At 35.0% G+C, this 22,933-nt stretch overlaps 3 protein-coding genes across 3 annotated transcripts; 2 read left to right on the top strand and 1 right to left on the bottom strand.

The window, feature by feature from the left end:
- Positions 1–1,212: 1,212 nt before the first annotated feature.
- Positions 1,213–1,863, bottom strand: LOC124531787. Its single transcript, XM_047106314.1, has one exon. The coding sequence runs from the start codon at positions 1,861–1,863 to the stop codon at positions 1,213–1,215; it is 651 nt and encodes a 216-aa protein (XP_046962270.1).
- A 3,978-nt stretch (positions 1,864–5,841) lies between these two features.
- On the top strand, positions 5,842–7,341 carry LOC124531786 (trypsin CFT-1-like). Its single transcript, XM_047106311.1, has 4 exons — positions 5,842–5,888; positions 6,027–6,183; positions 6,565–6,823; positions 7,045–7,341. The coding sequence occupies exons 1-4, from the start codon at positions 5,843–5,845 to the stop codon at positions 7,339–7,341; spliced, it is 759 nt and encodes a 252-aa protein (XP_046962267.1). The 5' UTR covers position 5,842.
- A 6,065-nt stretch (positions 7,342–13,406) lies between these two features.
- LOC124531785 (trypsin, alkaline A-like) lies at positions 13,407–14,887 on the top strand. Its single transcript, XM_047106310.1, has 4 exons — positions 13,407–13,452; positions 13,591–13,747; positions 14,125–14,383; positions 14,591–14,887. Exons 1-4 carry the CDS (start codon positions 13,407–13,409, stop codon positions 14,885–14,887), a joined length of 759 nt encoding a protein of 252 aa, XP_046962266.1.
- The last annotated feature ends 8,046 nt before the right edge of the window (positions 14,888–22,933 follow it).

Below are 22,933 nucleotides of genomic sequence, written 5' to 3'. Positions count from 1 at the left end.
AATGGAGTATATTGCCAGTGGAGTAGCACTATATCAGCAGTTTATTTTAAACATCATAGCGTGATAATATGGGCATACTATATTCATTGAATTTGGTTCAATCACATCGGAATTTAATGATCACATAGGAGATTGGTTCTAGTTCTTGACTTAGTCTATTTTAATCGTTGATCATCCAGTCGTTGGGCTCGCTCGTCAGGTTTTTCAGTATCTCTTGATGAAGATGGTTGTTCGAAGATCTAGAACTTGATCATTACGTTGACTAACTGGTTTGGCAGCTACCAAAGTATAAATTCGGATTCTATTTGTTTCTAAACGTATTTCTCGTTGGTGTGTTGTTTCCGTAGCTCTTTTGAATGACGCTGCACATATATTGTTGATGTTCCGATCTTTTGCTTCTTCAATGTCATGGTAGTTTCTATTTATATTAATTATTTTAATCAATGATGATCAATTATTTGCATTTTTTACTTCATATTTTATACTTATCGGTTGATCGGCATAGAAATGCATCGTGATACTTGTAAGGGCCATCTGTTGATTATTTTTAATGATACGTTTGAAATATTCACTTTCTCCGTAAAAAAATACTTGTATGTACTCATTTTCATGACATTCGGTTGAACGGTGTAGATATATTTATATCGCAGCGCTACCTGGTGGCGAGTTACATCAATGGGGATAGCATAATCTCTTTATTCATTTAATCTTAATGATCGATCAAATAGTTTCTGAGTTTATCGATGACACACATACAAACACATCCACTTTTGTATATAGATAGCCTACCATTTGCGCAAGCACATGTTTTTCCTGTATATCAATTTTTATAAAGATCGATGCATCTGTTTTCGAGTTATAGCAGAACATACAGACAGACAAAAATGTCAAAAATGGTAAAAATTATGTCAGTCAATCATAAAAAGAATACTTATGACGAATTACGACAAAAATAAGTGTACAGACAGACTCTAGAGATTTAAATAGTAGTATAGATTTAGTATTCACGTGCGATAGTTTTATTATTAGCTTATTTCATGTATAACTTTGGTGTTTCTATACCGATTTCTATGCTTCTTTTTATGTAATAGTTAATAATAATATTTATTTATTTCGAGTATCATTGACTCATTTTTGTTAGTAATACAAAAATAAACTTAAATGTCTATGTTAGTACTTAACCTAAAAAAATATGAATCTAAGATATGTGAGTCACCTCTGCGCCATTCCATTAGAAATAGCGCAGCAGTGACCCACATATGTGCAGTCCAGCCTGCTCGCGATTAGTTTCACGATGCTGTTGGTACTGCCCCGCACTCTGCGCACCAGGGCTCCACATCTTTTACGCATGGTGGTATAGAAACAGTCCACGTGCGCCTCCGTGAACATCCCTGATGCGCTACAAAATCGGGGCAGCCCCATCAGCACCCTGAAAGCATTATTATATTGAACACGAATAGCGTTGTACGACTTTTGCGAATACTTGGCCCACAGGTTGCACGTGTAGAAATTTATACAATATGCTCTGAACAACGTGCCCTTGACACTCTCCGAACAACGCGCAAACCTGCGAGCCAGCATGTTCGCTCTCAGTGACAACGCCCTCCGTTCTCTTTCAATATCAGCGTCGTCTTTGAGGTCTGAGGTCAATATATGACCAAGATATTTAAATTGGGAAACCCTTTGCAGTGCTGTACCATTGAGCATTACAGGTGGTACACTACTTGGCACTTTACCTCCGGCCTCAAAAACCATCACTACACTTTTCTTTGCATTATAGTTAAGACCATGACCTCCCACATAATCCTCACATTTGGCCATCAGTTTTCTAAGACCACAAATAGACGCACTCAACAGCACCATGTCATCGGCATAGCTAATGTTATTGACACAAATACCGTCTATGTAACAGCCGATCCTGGTGCTGCTAAGCTCGGTGATAAAATCGTTTACATAAAGGTTAAAGAGTGTTGGCGAGCTCAATCCTCCCTGCCTCACTCCACACTCCAACCCATATGGACGTGACAATGCTCCTGCCCGTCGGACATTATTGACCTGATTTCCATACCAAAATTTAAAGATATTGGTCAGTTCCGAAGGTATGCCAATCTCGTTCATTTTACGCCATAAGATGTCGTACGAAACCAGATCAAATGCCTTCGACATGTCAAGAAAACATGCATAAACTGGAGTCTTACGCCTAGTATAGTATGTGACAGCATGCTTAACACAAAGTATAGCACTTTCCGTAGACAATCCAGGTCGGAATCCAAACTGGTTATCATGCGGTTTTATGAATTTATTTAATTCTATATTGAGCACGCTGTCAAACACCTTCGAGATGACCGTAGCCAACGAAATAGGTCTATAGTTGTTTTTATCAGCCAAGTCGCCAGTTTTGTTTTTCACAATAGGCACAACTATCGTACGTATCATCTCGCCAGGCATAAAACTATGGCTCAAACAAAAGCTGTACAGCATACACAAAACCCTGGGAAGATGTGGCCCAGCGTATTGAAGATGCTCAATGCTAAGTCCATCATGGCCCGGGGATTTACCTCTAGTCATATGTTTGATTATATGTGCAACTTTGTTATATTTGAACTTAATACACATTTCCACGCTGGACTCAACATTGATCACTGACTGAGAAAGCCCTCGTGGTGATTTTACGCGAAAGTGATCCATGAAAAGATCAGGAATCTTTTCAGGCTTACACTCACCACCGATACTCACAGGGAGGGAAGGCTTGCTTTGCTTTAATTTGCTCCTGATGGTTTTGACACCACCATAAACGAGATTTAAAAATCCTTCTAGCCTCGCACATTTCCCTATAAACATATCCTGCGGTTGGTTTATCATACCACAGCCATAATTGAAATTTTTGTCTTGCCTCCCTGTGCGCCTCGGCTACATGTTTATTCCAACCTATCACTCTTATTTTCTTTACACGATACCTACTGTTTCGACCCACCACGGAGGCATCTATCAAAGCTTGAACAATGTCACTGTACAATTTTGTTATTGTGTTTCTATGTTCTGAATTATTACAACTATAGTCACCGCAATCACGAAGTTAATACTGTTAACTTTTTTAATTTGGGATGATTGAGAGTGTTATAAACGCAGGAATAGACAAATATAATCAGAAAGCTTCGAACTACTAAGCTATCGGGAGTAACACGTGTTATTGTGAGTCTACTATAAAAGATAGACAAAAGCTGTCACGGGATATTTTTTTATATAATTTTAAGAAGAACATTTCCGTAATACACAATTTCTATGTGGCTTTTATCCATTAAGCTTGTACACGCGACGGAAGCTTAAAATATGGAGTAACTTCTCCCGTTTTCCCGACATTTCCCTTCACTGCTCTGCTCCTATTGACTGTAGCGTGATGAAAAGTATACTATAACCAGCTCAGGAGTATGAAAAATAATTGTACCAAGTTTCGGTAAAATCCGTCGAGTAGTTTTTGTTTCCATAACGGTTATACGGACAGACAGACAAAAATTTTACTGATTGCATTTTTGCCATCAGTATCGACCCCTTTTCAACCTCTGATAGTTATTTTGGAAAAATATTTCATGTACAGAATTGACATCCCTACAGATTTATTATAAGTATAGATTCAAATATAGCATACAATGATTACATAAACATATGCATGTAAAATTTGAATTTTTATTATTAAATCATCTAACTACGAGTATTAATATAATTTACGTATTATTATGGAATTATATTATTACCTATAAGATCCTTGAGGTGCAATAACATTCATAATAAAAAAATATTATTTCGTATCAAAGTATCTACCATTTAAGCTATCATATAAAAACACAGAGTGCAAATAAGGTCTGGGCTTAAAGCCCACTAGTACATTGAACTTTTTCATACCGTACTTATTTGCTCCTTCGGGTAAACAGGTCATAATGAAAATATATATTGCTTAATCATCATCACGTAATTTAGTATATATTAAGCAGAACTTACATAAAACACAGGCTACGGAGTTAGAGACGCAACACTACGAATATATTAGGGAATTACATCTGGGGTTTACCTGGTCTCTTCATTAATTAAATCAGTATTGGCAATCAATTAAGTGGCAAGAAATCTCCCAGTACTAAGAAGAGAGTTCCAGGAGGATCTATTTTTGCCTATAACTTTAATCATTTATATAAATGATTTGGTTTATATTTGTTATGACCATGACAAATTGTTTGTCGTAGATAGTTTCTTGTTTTCAACCGACTTCAAAAAGAAGGAGGTTATCAATTCGTCTGTATTTTTTTATGTTTGTTATCTCATAACTTTTCACTGGGTGGACCGATTTTAAATTTTTAATCATTTTTTTTGTTTGAAAGCTAGTGCTTCCCGTGTGGTCCCATTTTAATTAAGTCCAGTTCTGATGGTGGTATCCATATGAAAACGATATAAGTCTTAAATTTGCATTATATATTTGCGTGATAAATAACTCAAAATTGCGCCAACCAATTTTGATGATTCTTATTTTTATTTAAAGGGTATACTTCAAGGGTAGTTTGGTGAAAGTTTGTTAAGATTTTGAGCATAGGATTTATGGCAAAGTAACGGAACGGAAGGGAACGGAACAATTCTGAGGAGCACGTTAGCGATACTCGGCCGAATCTTTAATTTGTAGCTTATTTGGATATTTGAAACACCTTCTGTAACATGGGTGTGTTCATGTAATTGTCAGATAGTCGAATATTATAATCAACTAGCGACCCGCCCGGCTTCGCACGGGTGCTAAATTTACTACAGAATTTGTTTATTTACGACATCACATTGCAAACTTCTAAAATTATCAGTGTTTCTTTACTATATTGTTCATGTATTATATGCACAAACCTTCACCTCGAATCACACTATTTATTAAAAACCGCATCAAAATCCGTTATGTAGTTCTAAAGATATAGTGATATAGGGACAGAGAAAGCGAGAAAGCTTTTCTTGGCTGACACCGGCATATAACAATCCAAAATAACAATAACTACATTATATAATCGTAAATCGACTTTTAAGTAGTCTATATTTTTCATTTCATTGTACTCAAGAGGACTAAAAAATATGTTGAATATTAAATTATTTGTTTTAAAATAGTGTTTTGTTTGAAGTCGGTTTTTCCTTTTGTTAATATTTTTATTTATGCCAAATAAAAACACTAGTCAAAATCTGACGATTTGAAAAATCCTCTGTAGGAAATTTTATATTAAATTAGTATATCAATAACTGCTAGTAAATAGAAAAACAACTTACTTTAATGTATAAAGTTGCGAATCCTTCTTGAAGTTTTTAATAAAACGGATATTCTTACATTTGCTTCAGAATATGTTTATAATTATGTGTATTTAAAATAATACAGAAAGAAATGGTGACACAAAATAGGGAACGTTGGCTTTTTGTAACAGCGAAAAAATATTCATTCCTTGACTTTATAGTAAAATGTTATCACACCACCAATCATCACACATATTATTACAACCTAGATAATTTACCATGCAAGCGAGAGCGAAATAAGATATCAAGAAAAACTATTCTACACAGCGTTAGTACTAACATGATTGTCTAGCACGGTTTAAGATATGGATATTACAAAAACAATTCAAATTATTTTTATCGTCTGATTTCGATTATTAGACGCATATTTGCGAATTTTATGAATGAAATGTAATCTCCGGATTACAGATTATCGATAAATATGAAATAAATTACATCTTAATCTGTTTCAATCCATCACAAACATGACACTTTTTATATAAATATCCCATGATGTGAATATCCCAGCAGTTGACCCAACAGGCTGTTAACAGTCGCAATGCGTGCTCTCATCGTTTTAGCCCTTTGCCTGGCAGTGGCTTCTGGTGAGTTATCTTCTTGAATAGATTGATTTTTCACAATGCATTGCTACCCCGTGATCTTTTTTTATAACTCTGGTTTCTAAATAATTAAGATCTACTTTTATGTATATGTACGTTTTGTTTAATGATTCCTTTCTGTAGCCGATAGGATCGTTGGAGGCTCCGTGACGTCGATCGATCGGTACCCATTCAGTGCCGCTCTGATTTCATCATCGTCAGCCTCTGGAACGTTCATACAGGCTTGCGGTTCTTCTATTTTAAATAACAGAGCCGTGTTGACTGCTGCCCACTGTTTTGAGTGAGTTCCTTGTAGTTTGAAAACTATAAGTTCATAAACAAATTTAATTTTCCCGTATCATATGCAAGTTGGAGTCTCAGGGATAATGCGTCTCATTGTGTCAATATGAAGTACCAAGTGCTTAAGATTCCGTGGCACGAAATAACAAAGTTGGAATTTCCATAAGTTTAAAAGAGTTCTGAAGTCGTTAAAAGTAATCCAGAAGCTATTTTTGCTTGGATATTATGTGAGTCGCTTTATGACACAAAACACAGCCTCACTCAAACGAGATGAGTAGGTTACAAGAGTAATTGTGGTTAGTTATATTAAGTTAAGTATTTCGGCATCTCATTTCTCGCCCTAGTTTAAATATATGTCTAAAATTAAAGATATTTGTTTCAGCTTCAGGATTGCAGTTGGCCTATGGCGCGTACGCGTCGGTTCCACTAATGCCAACAGCGGCGGGGTTGTTTTAACTACGAACAGAATCATCAGACACCCCAACTATGTAAGGAGCACCTTAGACAACGATGTTGCCGTTTTGAGGATCAACGGCGCCTTCTCTTTCAATAACAACGTTCGTGCAGCGCGCATCGCCGGCGCCAACTACAACGTCGCCGACAATCAGCCCGTGATGGCCATCGGATGGGGACTCACCAGCGTAAGTCTCAAATAATCCCCTCTCAGTGCGCTGTGTATTTTATAATGTTTCCATAGTTATAAACTAGACAACAACAACGCTTAACTTTACAACGCTTTAATTATTAAAGCGGTCCCAACATTAAATGAAATTATATTTAATAAATTAATTTTGAATTTTATGTAGAATGACAAATAAAACTGAAACTTTATGTAACTAATATATAACCAATTACATTTCAGTTCAACGGCCGCCCTTCTGAACAGCTTCGTCACGTCCAAGTTTGGGTCGTAAACCAGAACACATGCAGAACGCGTTACTTGGAGCTCCGTCGCACGATCACTGCTAACATGTTGTGCGCGGGCTGGCTCGACGTTGGCGGTCGCGACGCTTGCCAAGGTGACTCCGGTGGTCCTCTGCTCCACAACAACATTGTTGTCGGTGTGTGCTCTTGGGGAGAGAGATGCGCTATGGCTCGTTACCCTGGTGTCAACGCTCGTGTATCACGCTTCTCATCCTGGATTCAAAACAACGCTTAAATCTTTTATTTGAAATAAATTTTAATTGTTTCTCTGAAGTTATACTTTTATTGCATATTTCCCCAGCAGTTTAATAAGAATAATTACCATAGAAAAAAAATAACATTTTCTCCAAACAAAAATATACAAATATCAAAATAAAAATAATTATAATTGAATGACAGAATAATAAAAAATCAAACGCAACGACTAAACTTCAGATGCTGCAGACAGGCTGGCTAGAGTGATCTCACATATGAAGGATTCGTGTCCATGCAATCATTTTTATGAATATTTCTGATGATTGAAGTAATCACTATACAGGTTTTAAAATAATCTGCGGGCCAAGTTTCATAATGATTTTTATAGTTTTTAAGGCATTTGTGAGGAAAAAAAAAATTAAAATAATTTCGTTTCCCGTCTCGCATTTTTAAATTTGGACCAATAATTATCGTTTAAATATTGACAAATATCCAGTGTTGAATCATTTTTAAAGAACAAAAGAAAAAATATGATTTTATTTGATACTTTTTTTTTAAATACATTTTTGAAGTTGCTTTTTTGTCCATGGAATCATTTTTATGAATATTTCTTGAGTACATTAGGGGCTGGTCCAGATACTCTTACGTTACATAATTTAGCAGTCAGAAGTATTGTCGTGTCAAATAATTTTTTAAGTCAATAAATATACCTAAGCATATATTTTTGTTTCCTATTTATTTGCTTATTTTACGAACAAGGTCAATTACAGGTGATAATGTACTAGATTTTTCACTAAATCCAAACTGTCGCTTGTATAAATATTGCAACTTGTGCAAGCGTTGATTAGTCACTTGTAGATAACCCTTTTGAATTTTTTTTATAGTACTGGTAATACTAAAATTGGACGATAATTTTCTGTTTGAACCAGTTTGTTGTTGAACCAGACTTGATTTAATTTTGACTATTCTTAAGCTATCAGGAAATGTGTCCAGTGCTATGAATTTATATAGCTAAATAACTTACACATTACAATGTGTACTTACACATTGTAATGTGTAAGTTATTTATTTTTATGAATTTTAATGTGTAATTTAAGAAGTGAGATCTTTTGAATATAACATAGTTTTAACATTAATGCCATTAATACGTGTACTACGGTCTACATCAAGACACTTTATTATGATGATATGTTTTTGTTCTGTGCATATATCAAAATTAGCAAATTTATATTGAGGTTCTTGGTCGACATAAGATAAAGTGTTATATATTTCGTCTGTTTGACTCCGAGGTCACTCCGTGGGTCTGAGGTTTATTAGCGGCTATTAAATGCTTCACCAATTTCATTTCTGTCCGTTAAAGCTATCGATTTTATTTCGAATCTAGGAGGTTGTTGATTATATTTTATTTTGTTATCAGCTAACTTATAAATTCCCACATCTTTTTCGGGTCATTTGTCCATTTACTATTTAGTAGTGACTTATTGATATACTAATCCAATAAAACATTTCTGAAAGAGCATTTTCTTCTGCGCCTGTTGGCTGTTGGCTTCAACCGACTTCAAAATGGAGGAGGTTATCATATTATTAGACTACTTAAAAGTCGATTTACGATTACGATAATGAATATAAATAAATATAGCAATAGTTATAATTATTGCTATATTTGGAGTCGGTGTCAGCCAAGGGCATGCGCCTCAACAATCAATCCTTCTGGAGCTCCCTCAGTAGCCCCGAGAGATCTTGCCATTTATTTGATTAAAACCACTGAATTAATGCTTGGAGAGGTCTCAGGTACGAAATCAGATGTCGATGTACTGATAGTGCGGCGTCTCCAATTCCGAAGAGACGTAGTACTATAGTACTACAAAATTAGTAAATAATAGATAATACAAAATATCTTGAATATTTACGTTATCAATTAAGACGATGTTATCAATTTTAATATTTATACTTATTTATAAGTATTTAATTCACAAGGTTTAAGTTTTTTCCAGGCGATAAAAGTTTATAAAATATGTCGTTTATTTGTTTATATACTTCGTTGACGATCTTTCCAAACGCATAGTGCGATGTAAGTGTGAATAACTTCGAAAATTATTGATTTTAGACACTCGAACTAGACTCGTTTACCGTAAAAATAATAACCTTTACATATTCGCTGGTATTATTGACCCGATCTTACCCCAACGCATAGTTCGTTGTGTTAATATTAGAAATTACTTCATAGGTCCTCATTTCACTAATAACTAGTAGGGTATTGTTCCAGGGCCGTAGCCAGGGTTTCATTTACTGGGGGGTTCGTGGTCCAGAAATAAAAAGTACCAAGGTTTATTTTAAAATGAGCATAAATGTATCAAAATTTTACATAATTTACAGAAATTTATTTAAAAGACAACCGACAACTTTTTTTATTTTCTTATTACCACCGTCCATAGACATCTTCAAAACAGGTGGGCTTGCAAGTGCGTTGCCAAGACTGAACTGAACGCAGCTCAAGATATCCACGCCAAATATTCCGATACTAGCTGTGGCAGCTATCGGAATGTTCTGAAATCGTGGAGATACGACGAAACGTAATTTTTTAGCGAGACTTTGTTTAATGAAGACACGATTTCGGTTTTTCCGGAGAAATATTCGCCCGCCCTGCCTGCCTCTCGTCTGCATAGCAGTGAATGTTAGAGATTTGCAACAAGTCATTAATATGCAGAAAAAACACAGTGCGTGATAGAACGCAGGCTTCTGGAACACCAGCATTGACGAATTTCATATCAAAGTATGCACCATAGATAACGACTTTAATATTTCGAACTGCCAAATAGCTGGTGATCCAATTACATAATTTCCCGAGAAGCCTATAGGAAGGAAGCTTCTAAATATGTTCTTTGTGACATACGCCTTTGTTACGACCAAACTGGCCGCCAATGCCTCCCTCTTGCTTTCAACTGCTTCCGCCCGTCTGTGATTAAGGTAAACTAGAAGATCACCGGCTAAACGACCCTGACAGTATCGCAGAAGTTGGCAGTTTATAATTGAATCCACTTGGATAACAAGAAGGTGATGGCTATAGGCCTATAATTGGAGGGGTCTAAGCGATTGCCATATTTAGAGACCGGATGCACCAAAGCAGTCCTCAAAGAGTTCGGCTGCTTTGCTTTGCTGCTGCTGCTTGCGACATTATGACATAAAAAAATAGTATCTTAATAAATTGCAAGCCATATGATTCTATTATTACCTCTTTATTAATTTGTTTATATTTATTGTCGTATCTAGACTAAAGGCTAGACGGCCTATTTTTTTGAAAAAAAAACAATTAATATTTACGTTTTGTTTAATTAGCGCAAAATATTTGTGGTGGTGGTTATGGTTTACCTTTGTAGTGGTTGACCAAAAGAAAACCGTCCAGCTGGACCAATACCCCGATACTTTTTGGTACGCAGGAACTCTGCGATCTAGTTTGATAAGAAATGTCCGGGGGCAGCCGAAATACCAAAGGGTAGGTAAGCTTTTAGTGGAATTAGGCTATTACCTAAATTAAATATTCATCATCCAAACGTTTCCTTGTCACAAATCTATATCATCTATGAAATGCTTTGTTGCAATATGTCGGTTTAACCCCTTTTAGATTGAATGTTGGAAGCAAAAACACCATTGATAGGAAACCTGTATTTAAACTCCTTTGTGTTTCTAAAATTCCCTTATCTTTTAGATCCTGCAATATTGTAATCATATATGTGGATATTTTTTTAACAAATTTCCTTAATAATTTGACTGTTGGATACAGAAGTGGGAATAACCCACTTCTCACCAAACTCTGTGTTAAAATCCCCGATCTACAACTTTTTATTAATAGAACAAGGATTTACTAAAAATTCACTCGCAGGCCTTCAGTTCTACCCACCCACACCAATGGGATTCACATTATTATTTAGTTGTGAATTTTGAGTCAGTGCCATAATATATTTAATCTATCCGGTTAACTAGTGAATCCACTCGCGGGTCCGACCCACATTGTTTAAACTAAGGTTTTCTATTAGGTGGAGGTGATTCCAAGCCTTCCTCATTTTCCGAAGATGAAGAAGAACCTCTCCGTTCACTGGGCACCTCAGATGCTTGTCGAGACAACCGATCCCATGGGAAGCAGCGACATCCGACATATTCATATCCTTACCTTCACCGTTTATGATAGTCATTCGTTATGATATATACCTACCATGTATTTTTATTTTTGATTTAAATATATACCGTATTTACTAACAGTAATAACAAAAATAACCATGTTAATTTAAAATATCTTATGAGTTACTTGAAAATTTTAAAATTGAGATTTACAAACGATATGATTTGACAATGTCATTGGCCCGCAAATCCGAAACAAGATGGCTCGCTCTGCTGTGTGTGGAAGAAAAAGGTAACAAAAGATGGAAAGAGAGGTAAGATGAACTTTTATTTTAGAATTGTTTATGATAAGATGCTTCTTTAAACAATGCTGTGTTTTTAGAAACACATATAATAAAACTATAAGTGAAGAACATGCTAGGAAGCTACCGGTTTTTATTTATTTTTAATATAATATCGACATTAAATTTCAAGATGCTTTAATGAACCTCCTGGGCAAGTGGTATTCTGCTCTGAAGTAATGCTGTTGCTGTCAAAACGATCATGGATGCAGAACAGGTTGCAAGATATAACCTGATGCCTGAACCTGAATGAATAACAGATTATAATTTTTTATTAACAGATTTCTAACGTTACCGGTTCTAATTAGGTACCAATGTTAGTCAACTGTATGGTGTTAATAATTATTGCAGGGTAATACTATTTACTTTTTCACCAGGATCACAGAAAACTTTCAAATGTTCAGATCAAGGAAAATTATCACACATAGAACCACATACAATTTACCATGCAAGCGAGAGCGAAAGAAATTATCGATAAAAATCATTTTACACAGCGTTATAGTACTAACATGATTGTCTAGCAGGGTTCAAGATATGGATATTACAAAAACAGGGTCGGCATTAGAAATTCGCATCCCGAATTTGATGATAGTAGGGGTTGTTTCTTAAAGAGGTTGTTCCCCTCTCTCGAAATTTACCACTCCCAACCTGCGGAAACCCATAGTTTTTTTTTAATGTGCGTTTAAAGTTACGTGCAACGGATCGATATTTTACATTATAATTAACCTTAAATCATTATTTTTATGTTTATTAGCTTTTTCTGTATTATATTTTAACAAATACTATATTAATTTATAGTAAAAAAAACGTGTAAAAATTTAATTTAATTTTGTAGTAAAGCGATTCTTTTGTAAAGAAAATAATAATCACCCAGAAGATTTTACGAACATGATAATATAATACAATATAACATAAAATATAAAAAAGATCCATTTATCGCATTATTAAATTTAGTCAAGTATATATACAGATAAATGGTTCTTATAAATTTCTAAAATATACCTATTGTTGTTTCTATTTTTCACTCAAAATTAACAGCCCCCTCACAGGAGTGGCGAAGCCACTCCGGCAACAAAAATAGTAGATAGTTATAGTAGCTAAGGATAGGTTAGGTTAGGTTAGATTTTATGACCAAACGCTGCGCAAGCCGAGCGAGCGAAGCGAGCGTGCCGCGGCAGCGGCCGGCGCAGCGCCAGAAATCACATTTTATACCAATAATTGGAATTTTATATCTCTCCCCTTCTAAAATTTAACTAACAGTACGAATTTTGATGATTTTAGTATTGAAATTTAAAAATTGAAAAAAAAAAAAAACTAATGATTTCCGCGCGGGGGGAGTGGTGGTGTAGGTACTACACCACGCCCCCTTACCCCCCACCCCTTCCCCAACCTTAAATTCGGGATGCGAATTTCTAATGCAATCCCCAAAAACAATTCAAATTATGTTTATCGTCTGATTTCGATTAATAGACGCATATTTGCGAATTTTATGAATAAAATAAATTTTCCGGATTATGGATTATTGATTAAAATGTAATAAATTACATCTTAATCTGTTTCAATCCATCACAAACATGACATTTTTAATATAAATATCCCATTATGTGAATATCCCAGCAGTCGACCCAACAGGCTGTTAACAGACGCAATGCGTGCTCTCATCGTTTTAGCCCTTAGCCTGGCAGTGGCTTCTGGTGAGTTATCTTCTTGAATAGATTAATTTATCACAATGCATTGCTAACCCGTGGTCTTTTTGTATAACTCTGGTTTCTAAATAATCAAAATCTGCTTTCATGTATATGTACGTTTTGTTTAATGATTCCTTTCTGCAGCCGATAGGATCGTTGGAGGCTCCGTGACATCGATCGATCGGTACCCATTCAGTGCCGCTCTGATTTCATCATCGTCAGCCTCGGGAACGTTCATACAGGCTTGCGGTTCTTCTATTTTAAATAACAGAGCCGTGCTCACTGCTGCCCATTGTTTTGAGTGAGTTCCTTGTAGTTTGAATACTAAAACTTTAAAAACAATATTTAAATTTCCCGTATCATATGCAAGTTGGAGTCTCTGGGATAATGCGTCTCATTGTGTCAATATGAAATACTAAGTACTTAAGATTCTGTGGCATGATTGAACAAAGTTGGAATTTCCATAAATTTAAAATTGTTTTAAAGTCGCTAAAGCAATCTAGAAGCTAGTTTTGCTTGGATATTATGTGAGTCGCTTTATGACACAAAACACAGCCTCACTCAAACGAGACGAGTTTATAAGAGTAATTTTGATTAGTTATATTAAGTATTTCGGCATCTCATTTCTCGCCTTAGTTTAAATATATGTATGTCTAAAATTAAAGATATTTGTTTCAGCTTCAGGATTGCAGTTGGCCTATGGCGCGTACGCGTCGGTTCCACTAATGCCAACAGCGGCGGGGTTGTTTTAACTACGAACAGAATCATCAGACACCCCAACTATGTAAGGAGCACCTTAGACAACGATGTTGCCGTTTTGAGGATTAACGGCGCCTTCTCTTTCAATAACAACGTTCGTGCAGCGCGCATCGCCGGCGCCAACTACAACGTCGCCGACAATCAGCCCGTGATGGCCATCGGATGGGGACATACCAGCGTAAGTCTCAAATCATCCCCTCTCAGTGCGCTGTGTATTTTATAATGTTTACATAAATATAAACTAGACAATTTACAACGTTTTAATTATTAAAGCGGTCTCAACATTAAATTAAATTATATTTGATAAACTCATTTTGAATTTTATGTAGAATGATAAATAAGACCGAAACTTTATGTAACTAATATATAACCAATTACATTTCAGTTCAACGGCCGCCCTTCTGAACAGCTTCGTCACGTCCAAGTTTGGGTCGTAAACCAGAACACATGCAGAACGCGTTACTTGGAGCTCCGTCGCACGATCACTGCTAACATGTTGTGCGCGGGCTGGCTCGACGTTGGCGGTCGCGACGCTTGCCAAGGTGACTCCGGTGGTCCTCTGCTCCACAACAACATTGTTGTCGGTGTGTGCTCTTGGGGAGAGAGATGCGCTATGGCTCGTTACCCTGGTGTCAACGCTCGTGTATCACGATTCTCATCCTGGATTCAAAACAACGCTTAAATGTTTTATTTGAAATAAATTTTAATTGTTTCTCTGAAGTTATACTTTATTTCATATTTCCAGAGCAGTTTAATAAGAATAATTACAAAAAAAATAACATTTTATCCAAAGAAAAAGATATGATGTCAAAATGAAAATAATTATAAATGAATGACAGAAAAATAAAAAATCGAACGCAACGACTAAAGTTCAGTAGACTGCGGGCAGGCACAAGGCAGGCAAGCTAGAGTGATCTCACATTTGAAGGATTCGTGTATATAGAATCATTTTTATGAATATTTCTGATGATTAAATACACTATACAGGTTTTAAAATAACCTGCGCGCCAAGTTTCATAATGATTTTTATAGTTTTTAAGGCATTTTTGAGGAAAAAACATCTAAAAAATATTAAAATAATTACGTTTTCCGCTTCGCATTTTCTTAATTTGGACCAATAATTATTGTTAAAATATTGAAAAAGATCCAAAAAAAAATGATTTTATTTGATACTTTTTTTGGATAAATTTTTGAAGTTCATTTTTGACAAATTTTGAAAAAAGCTAAATATCGTGATAACTTAAAAATGGTTCATTTTGGATTATGTATATGGGGTTAAAATTATTGCAAATAGTAATTCCTATGACCTCCTAACGGATATACGTTGAATTACCAATAACCCTGTATAGTATAAAATAAAGTAGCTTTCTCTGTCCCTGTGTCCCTTTGAATGCTTAAATATTTAAAACTTCGCAATGGATTTTGATGCGGTTTTTTTAATATATAGGCACTGATCATTTTAGTAATTGTAGTTTGATGTCGTAAATGAACAAATTCTGTTGTATATTTAGTATCACTATTGTACCCGTGCGAGGACGGGGCGAGTCGCTAGTTCAAATTAAAGAAGGTATTGATCACATCGGTTGTGTTATTTCGTGCCGCAACCAGAATCATGAAGCGAAGCGTGTATCTGATGATCGCAATCCTTGTTTGTCTTCAAATATGAATACAATTCTGCTAAATGCGAGAGTTGCTGCAATTAAATAAGTAAAGTATTAAGGCTATTAATAAAAAAAATCATAACTTTAAAAAGCAGTTCAGTTATTTCCGCATAAACAAAAGTCTTGCAACATTAACTCTATGACGGCTGTTTGGACTACCGCATCGAAGATGAACTGCTTTTCTACCGAGTTCAAAAAGGAGGAGGTTATCAATTCGTCTGTATTTTTTTTTCTTCGTAAAAAGTTGTCCAAATTCCGGAAAAAAATGGTAAACTCTTAGAGGATTGTTTTAGAAAGCGGTAGTGATCGTCACCGGCACTAGTCCACCAAACACTCACAAATAACTTTTACTAATTCAATTTTCGTTTAGGATTTGGCCTGGTATCCAAGGTTAAGCCATTGCGATGAGCGCTTCCGACTACCGTACAGTATCCACCGTTATCACAAGTAATTATTCGATTTAAATCCCTTCATTATTGTGTCGATTGTGCAAAGTCGATTGTGCACTCGACGCGTGTCAATTCATTCACTCACTCACATTCCTCAATTCATTCATCGTTCAATTTTTTTACTTTCCCGTAATCCTGCAGCTATCTGAAATCACTCCAGATTATAGATGAATAACTACACAGATAGGTAATATAAAGTTAAAGAAAATATAAATCTAATGTTTATAACAATAGCCTTTATTTCTTCATTATCCACTTTGGTCTCTAGTTCTGAAGGTCAAAATTTCCAGAACGAAAGTGCTGAAACTAAAAACTGTGCTTTCTTTCGCGACACCAGCACCGTACACAACTTTTCTCTATCCAGCTGATTCCGCAGCACTGCTGCCTCGGTAAAACTCGTACTCGTAAAATATAAGAAACCAAGAAAAAAATACTTAGGATCAAACAAATGAAAGACAGTTGTCAAAACTCAAATGCAAAAGCCAACAAAATAGATTTATAAATTTGAATTTGGAATTCTTAACCAAAGAGGATATATTTAAATTAAAGTGACGTCAGTACGGTAAAACTAATTTCATATGTAAGGATCCAATATTTATAAGTAGTAAGTGATGATGATGATGCTACTAATCCAATATAAAATTTCAGAAAAAGGTATTTCCACATCGTCTTTGGTTCAGTCTTTTTATTTAAAAAAACATAACTTTTAGTAATTCTTGTAAATGAAATAAAGTCATGCACCCAAAATAAATCCTTTTGAAACTCCCTCATTAACCCCGAGATATATCTTGCCACTAACTTGATTACCACCACTGAATTAATTAATGGAGAGGTTTCACTAGAGGATACATTTAGAAAAGCGATGGCATAAAATGGGGAACGGGGTACATCAATAAAACCTTTCGTTGTTGGAATCATTCGGAGACCGTTGCTGTTTTTATAACAGCAAAAAAAATACTCATTAATTTATGCTAATATTATAAATGTGAAAGTAAGAGACCGGGAGATGATAATGACAAAATATTTGGTCACACAAAATGTTATTAAGGGGCTTCAGACGCCTATTTTCCGTGGCATTGAAAAGTGCTGCAGTTATTATTCTTTTGCTGTTGGTCTGAAAAAAAATTAACAAATGTTATTTGTTTATTAACGAGAAGGATCTACCTATAAAATGATGACAAAGTTCAAAAATGAAAATTTATTCTAAAGGTCGCAATTTTGACCTTTTTAGGGTTCCGTATCTCAAAAGGAAAAAACGGAACCCTTATAGGATCACTTTGTTGTCCGTCTGTCCGTCCGTCCGTCCGTCTGTCAAGACCCTTTTTCTCAGGAACGCGTGGAGGTATGAAGCTGAAATTTCTCAATTACTCAGGTCTACTGTCCCTTGAAGCTGTGAAAAAATCAAACTTCTAAGCCAACGCAATCAAAAGATACAGCTGTTTATGCCGCAAATTTTCGACACTTGCAAGGGAATCAAAACCTACAGGGTGCTTCCCGTGAACTCAGAATCTTGAAATTTGGTACGAAGCAACGTCTAATAGCATAGATAAAGGAAAAATTACGAAAACCATAAATTTTTAGTTACATCACATAATATATACATTTTTTTAATAATTTTAAACTTACTACCCATTTCCTCATAAACGCGTAGAGGTATTAAATTGAAATTCATACCAAATACTCAGGTCTATAAAACCTTTAAGCTGTAACAAAATCAAACTTCTATGTCAACGCAATCAAAAGAAACGCAAGTACTCGCAAGGGAATCAAAACCTAAAGGGTACTTCCAGTCGACCTAGAATCTTGAAATTTGGCATGAAGCAACTTTTTATAGCACACATAAAGGAAAAATTCCGAAAACCTTAAATTTTTAGTTACATTACAAAATATATATTTTTTAATAAATATAAACGTATTACTTTTTTCCTCATGAGCGCGTAGAGCTATCAAGTTGAAATTCATATCAAATACTTAGATCTAATTGCCTTTAACCCGTGAAAAAAAAAAAGAATGATATGTGTTAATATAAAATAAAGGATTACTTAAACGATAAAGAGATCTTTGTCTTAAATTTATGCTCCTCCATCTTTCCCCATTGTAATGTTATGAATTTCATTTTGCAATAAAAATATCATAGTTATGACTCGATTGTCGTAATGAACGAACTTTGTAAACCTTGCAGGTTTGTACGGAACCCTCGGTGCGCGAGTCCGACTCGCACTTGGCCGGTTTTTTTTAACATAATTGACCTCTTAAAGGTTTATTTACACACTACCGTTCAAACTTTAGGTACATCCTTCCGATAATGTAACTGAGTGTGATCTCCCAAAATTTCATCGAAATCGGTCGATAACTTTTGGAGCTATACCGAGAGCAATTTTTTAAAACGTTGTTTCGAGATAATCGCGTTTAAAGTTTCGACGTGTGAAAACTAGTAATTGTAGTGTCTATATGATTAATCAGTGATGCTAGGCGTGTACAGCAGACCTGAATCTGTTTTTCGGGCAACGTTTCGTTCCGTATAACCTAACTATTATTAAAATTCTTCGAAACATCTACCTGGTCAAAAAAGGGTCAATAAGGGTCAGGGTCAGGGTCGGTCAATAAGCATTGTTATGTAAAGATTTTTCCGCCTCTAACGGTTCGAGCTCGTCGCTCCGCTCTACACTATATGCAATAACTTCGCAAATATTCTTTATTTCAGGTTTTCCTTTGGTCAGTATATTTTTTGGGTATTATTTTATCGAAATTGGTAAAAAAAATAAAATAATTTATAATTCTAAAGGGATTTCTGGCCGTAAGGGGGTTACGACATTGCTCAGGCCACATCACAGTGTGTGTCAAACCCAGGTGTACCCTCAATTACCTGTCTGTCATAATCCGTTTTTAAGGCCAATCCGACAGTAGGAAATAGTCCAAGTGCAAGACCATAGTCTTGAAATGATATGCGAGTTTTATTATTCATTACAGCGTCAACTGTCTATGATGGCAAATTGAATTTTCACAAAATGTAATAAAAGGCATTTCCATTTTGTAAACATTTTTCCGCATAGAGCAGGTAAAACCATCAATAAAAACCTGTTATTATTATTACACCTACTTGTCTGTTATATATACAACCTTGGCAAGGAAATTATCTTAACCTTAAATTAAATGTGTAACTTGTCGTCTTGCTGTCGATGGTATTTGTTTAGGGCTGTCAATATCTTAAATCTGTGAGTATGAGGGTGTGAAGGAAGTATAACGTGGGTTTGGTGGTACAGTATGTCATGATCTCACTGGGCTTGTGAAAATGTAACTAACATTTTAATATAAATTGTATTGTACCAGTATATCAACAATTTTAATAGCAACTATTTTTATTTAATCATTATAACTTAAAATATATGGAACGACAGGTGACTAAAGGTCTTCTCATCGACGAGTAGAGGTCTCAATCAGTAGGTTTCCAAATATTCTCGATCCTTCTAGCTAATTCACTTTGGTTTGGTGGATTTATAAACTAAATCAACTGCTGCCGACTCGAAGACTAAACATATTCCCACGTTCTGTGTTCGAACACAAGATCAGAATGAAAAGCAAACAGACAGCCTTGGTGTTGAAAGTGTGTACACCCGCAGAAAATACGTAAAACCTTTGGTCTGGTGACTGAACTCTTTAAGGATTACGCATCAGATTGTGTGATTAAGAACATAGAAAGTGCACCTTGAGATTGGTTACCGTAGCCGTATTTGGCTAAGATAATATCATCATCATATAAAGATTAACATCCTGAGTATATTGGCTTTCTCACAATGTTTTTGCATTTCGTGAGAACTGAGACGTACTATCCAAATCTCTCTAATATGAATTGTTCTTGTTTCAATATATAAAACTATTACAGTACTAGAGCAGTTCATTAAGTCAATGATTTAAAAAAAATATCAGCCCTAAAAGCAAGTAATTTCCGCTTTCATTTACATCACGTTAAACCTATCCAACCTTGATGGAATAAAGTGTTTTTTGTTTATCATTTATTATTTCTTTTAAACGACAACCCTCGACTTGACAAACAGACGATGGCTTATCGGATGTTAGTCAATCTTTATAAATCTATGTTTGTCTGTGGTTTCGTAAACAGGTCGACTGATTTTAAAGTTTTATTAAATGAACAAAACAAATATACCGCATTCGATCTAGATAGATTTGATGCTCGCCGTAATTTTCTTGCTTCTTGAAAAAACCTCGCCAATATAGCACAGCAAGGAAATATTTTATTTTCATTATCCTCCTGCCCTTATCATTCCTTATTAGACGGGAACTAAATCAGAGCGTTAGCTGTAGTTTGTGCTAATGATTTAGTTTTGACGATGAAGCATGAACTTATTTCAACTCAAGAAATTAAACACTATCATCTTCTATACTTTATTTACGTAATATTTAAAATGTTTTCATATAATTTATAGAATGGAATCATTCATCCATTTCACATTATAATGGTGGCACATTATAATGTGAAATGGATGAATGAAATATAATTGAACTAATAGTATGTTTGATATTTTATATACATACTTATCTGTATTCACTGTATTAGAAGAATAAATAAGAATAAGAAATATAATATTTTCAAATTAAAGTTCTAACTCCTAAGTTAGAGATCATTGTCATCTTTGTTTAATTTGTAAACAATTATACGGTATCAATTACGTAAAATATAAAATACTAGCTATACCCGCCCGCTTTGCTGGGCAGTAGTCGCAAAAAAAAATCATTTTGTAATTAATTACTGATCGTAAACAATGTACACATTATAAAGAATCATTCGAGATCTACATAATCAAATTATTAAAAAAAAAATATTCGTCATCTATTTCATCTTCTTCAATGATATTCTCGATAGGCTGCAGATTGGTCATAAGACCCATAAACTTATACGATGTTCTATAGGTACGATGAAATTTTTAATTAAATTTCTATAGTCTGTAAAAGTTTGCATCTAACCAACACGTCCTCTTTTGTCCGGTTCTATCGAATATCGATGTTATTACATTTATAACCTTGTCAATACTTGCGAACTACGTCAAAGCATCCTGAGCATATTCGTGCATATGTCTTGGACTTCCACTGTACGAAGATCTTTGTCTAACATCAGCAGCTACTTTATCATTCGAGATTGTATCTCGTAAATAAATGTACTCTTTGGCTCAGAGTTTTGATTGGTTGTATCGAATGTAGTTTAATCGTTCGTTCTCGACCATAGCGTACATGTCAACAATGAATTGTTAAAACAGTTGACGACACTTCAGAATATGGTTAGATTGATTATCTCTAATCATTATACGATAGCAAAAAAATCCATACAATTAACTCTTCGATGTCACAGAACCTGTCGTGAGAATATTTTGATACAGTCCGAGATGATATCCATCTATAATTGGATAATCGTAATAATTGTCATACGATTGATGTGTTTCAGCGACACCTTGATTGTTTTTCTGTCGCTTAATGATAACAATACCTTGTTTTGTAATTTCTGTACCGACAACTACAGTTGTGACTTCAGGAGCTACGGCAGCATTAAAACGCCTTTCATGCTCTGCATTCAATGACGTTCTATCTTCATTAATAATGACTTTGATTTATTTGTTGTTTCACCTTCTAGAGCAGTTTTAAAATCTTTAACTAAACATTTATTTTCAAAAAGCATACCTAATCCTAAATTTAGCGATGATTTCTCGATTAGTTGTGGTACTGAACATGCATTGAAGATCAATCTTTTTCTACGTTGTCCATGGAATACATTTCCAAAAACTGGAGATTTTATTTAGATACTGGAAGAGGTGAACCAGTAATATGATACACTTTAAACGTAGAAGCGAAATTATTGAAATGTATAATATTTGTTGCTCCAAATGATGTCATTTCAAAGCAAGAATTGTAATTTCTAATATGCTTAAGGAAAAATTCAGACCCCTCAGTAGTTCCCATAAGGTAGATAAGAAGAGGATCTGGTGGTTCAACCAGTTGTGGTACATACATTTTGCCAGTGGAGTAGCACTATACCAGCAGTTTATTTTAAACATCATAGCGTGACAATATGGGCAAACTATATTCATTGAACCAATGATCACATCGGGATTTATTGAGATTGGTTCTAGTTCTTGACTGAGTCTATTTTAATCGTTGATCATCCAGTCGTTGGGCTCGCTCGTCAGGTTTTTCAGTATCTCTTGATGAAGATGCTTGTTCGAAGATCTGGAACTTGATCATTACGTTGACTAACTGTTTTAGCAACTCTCAAAATAGAAATTCGGATTCTATTTGTTTCTAAACGTCTTTCTTGTTGGTATGTTGTTTCCGTAGCTCTTTTGGATGACGCTGCGCATATATTGTTGATGTTCCGATTATTTGTTTCTTCAATGGCATGGTGGTTTCTATTTATATAAATTATTTGATTGAATGATGATCAATGATTTTCATTTTTTATTTCATATTTTATACTTATCGGTTGATCGGCATAGAAATGCATCGTGATATTCGTAAGGGCCATCTGTTGGTTATTTTTAATGAGACGGATGAAATAATCACTTTTTCCGTGAAAAAATACTTGTACGTACTCATTTTCGTGACAATGGG

The sequence above is a fragment of the Vanessa cardui genome, chromosome 8 (assembly GCF_905220365.1).
Source record: "Vanessa cardui chromosome 8, ilVanCard2.1, whole genome shotgun sequence".
Lineage (NCBI taxonomy): Eukaryota > Metazoa > Arthropoda > Insecta > Lepidoptera > Nymphalidae > Vanessa > Vanessa cardui.
Note: the sequence above shows the minus strand (reverse complement) of the source record. Positions and strands in the feature narration are given on the sequence as shown.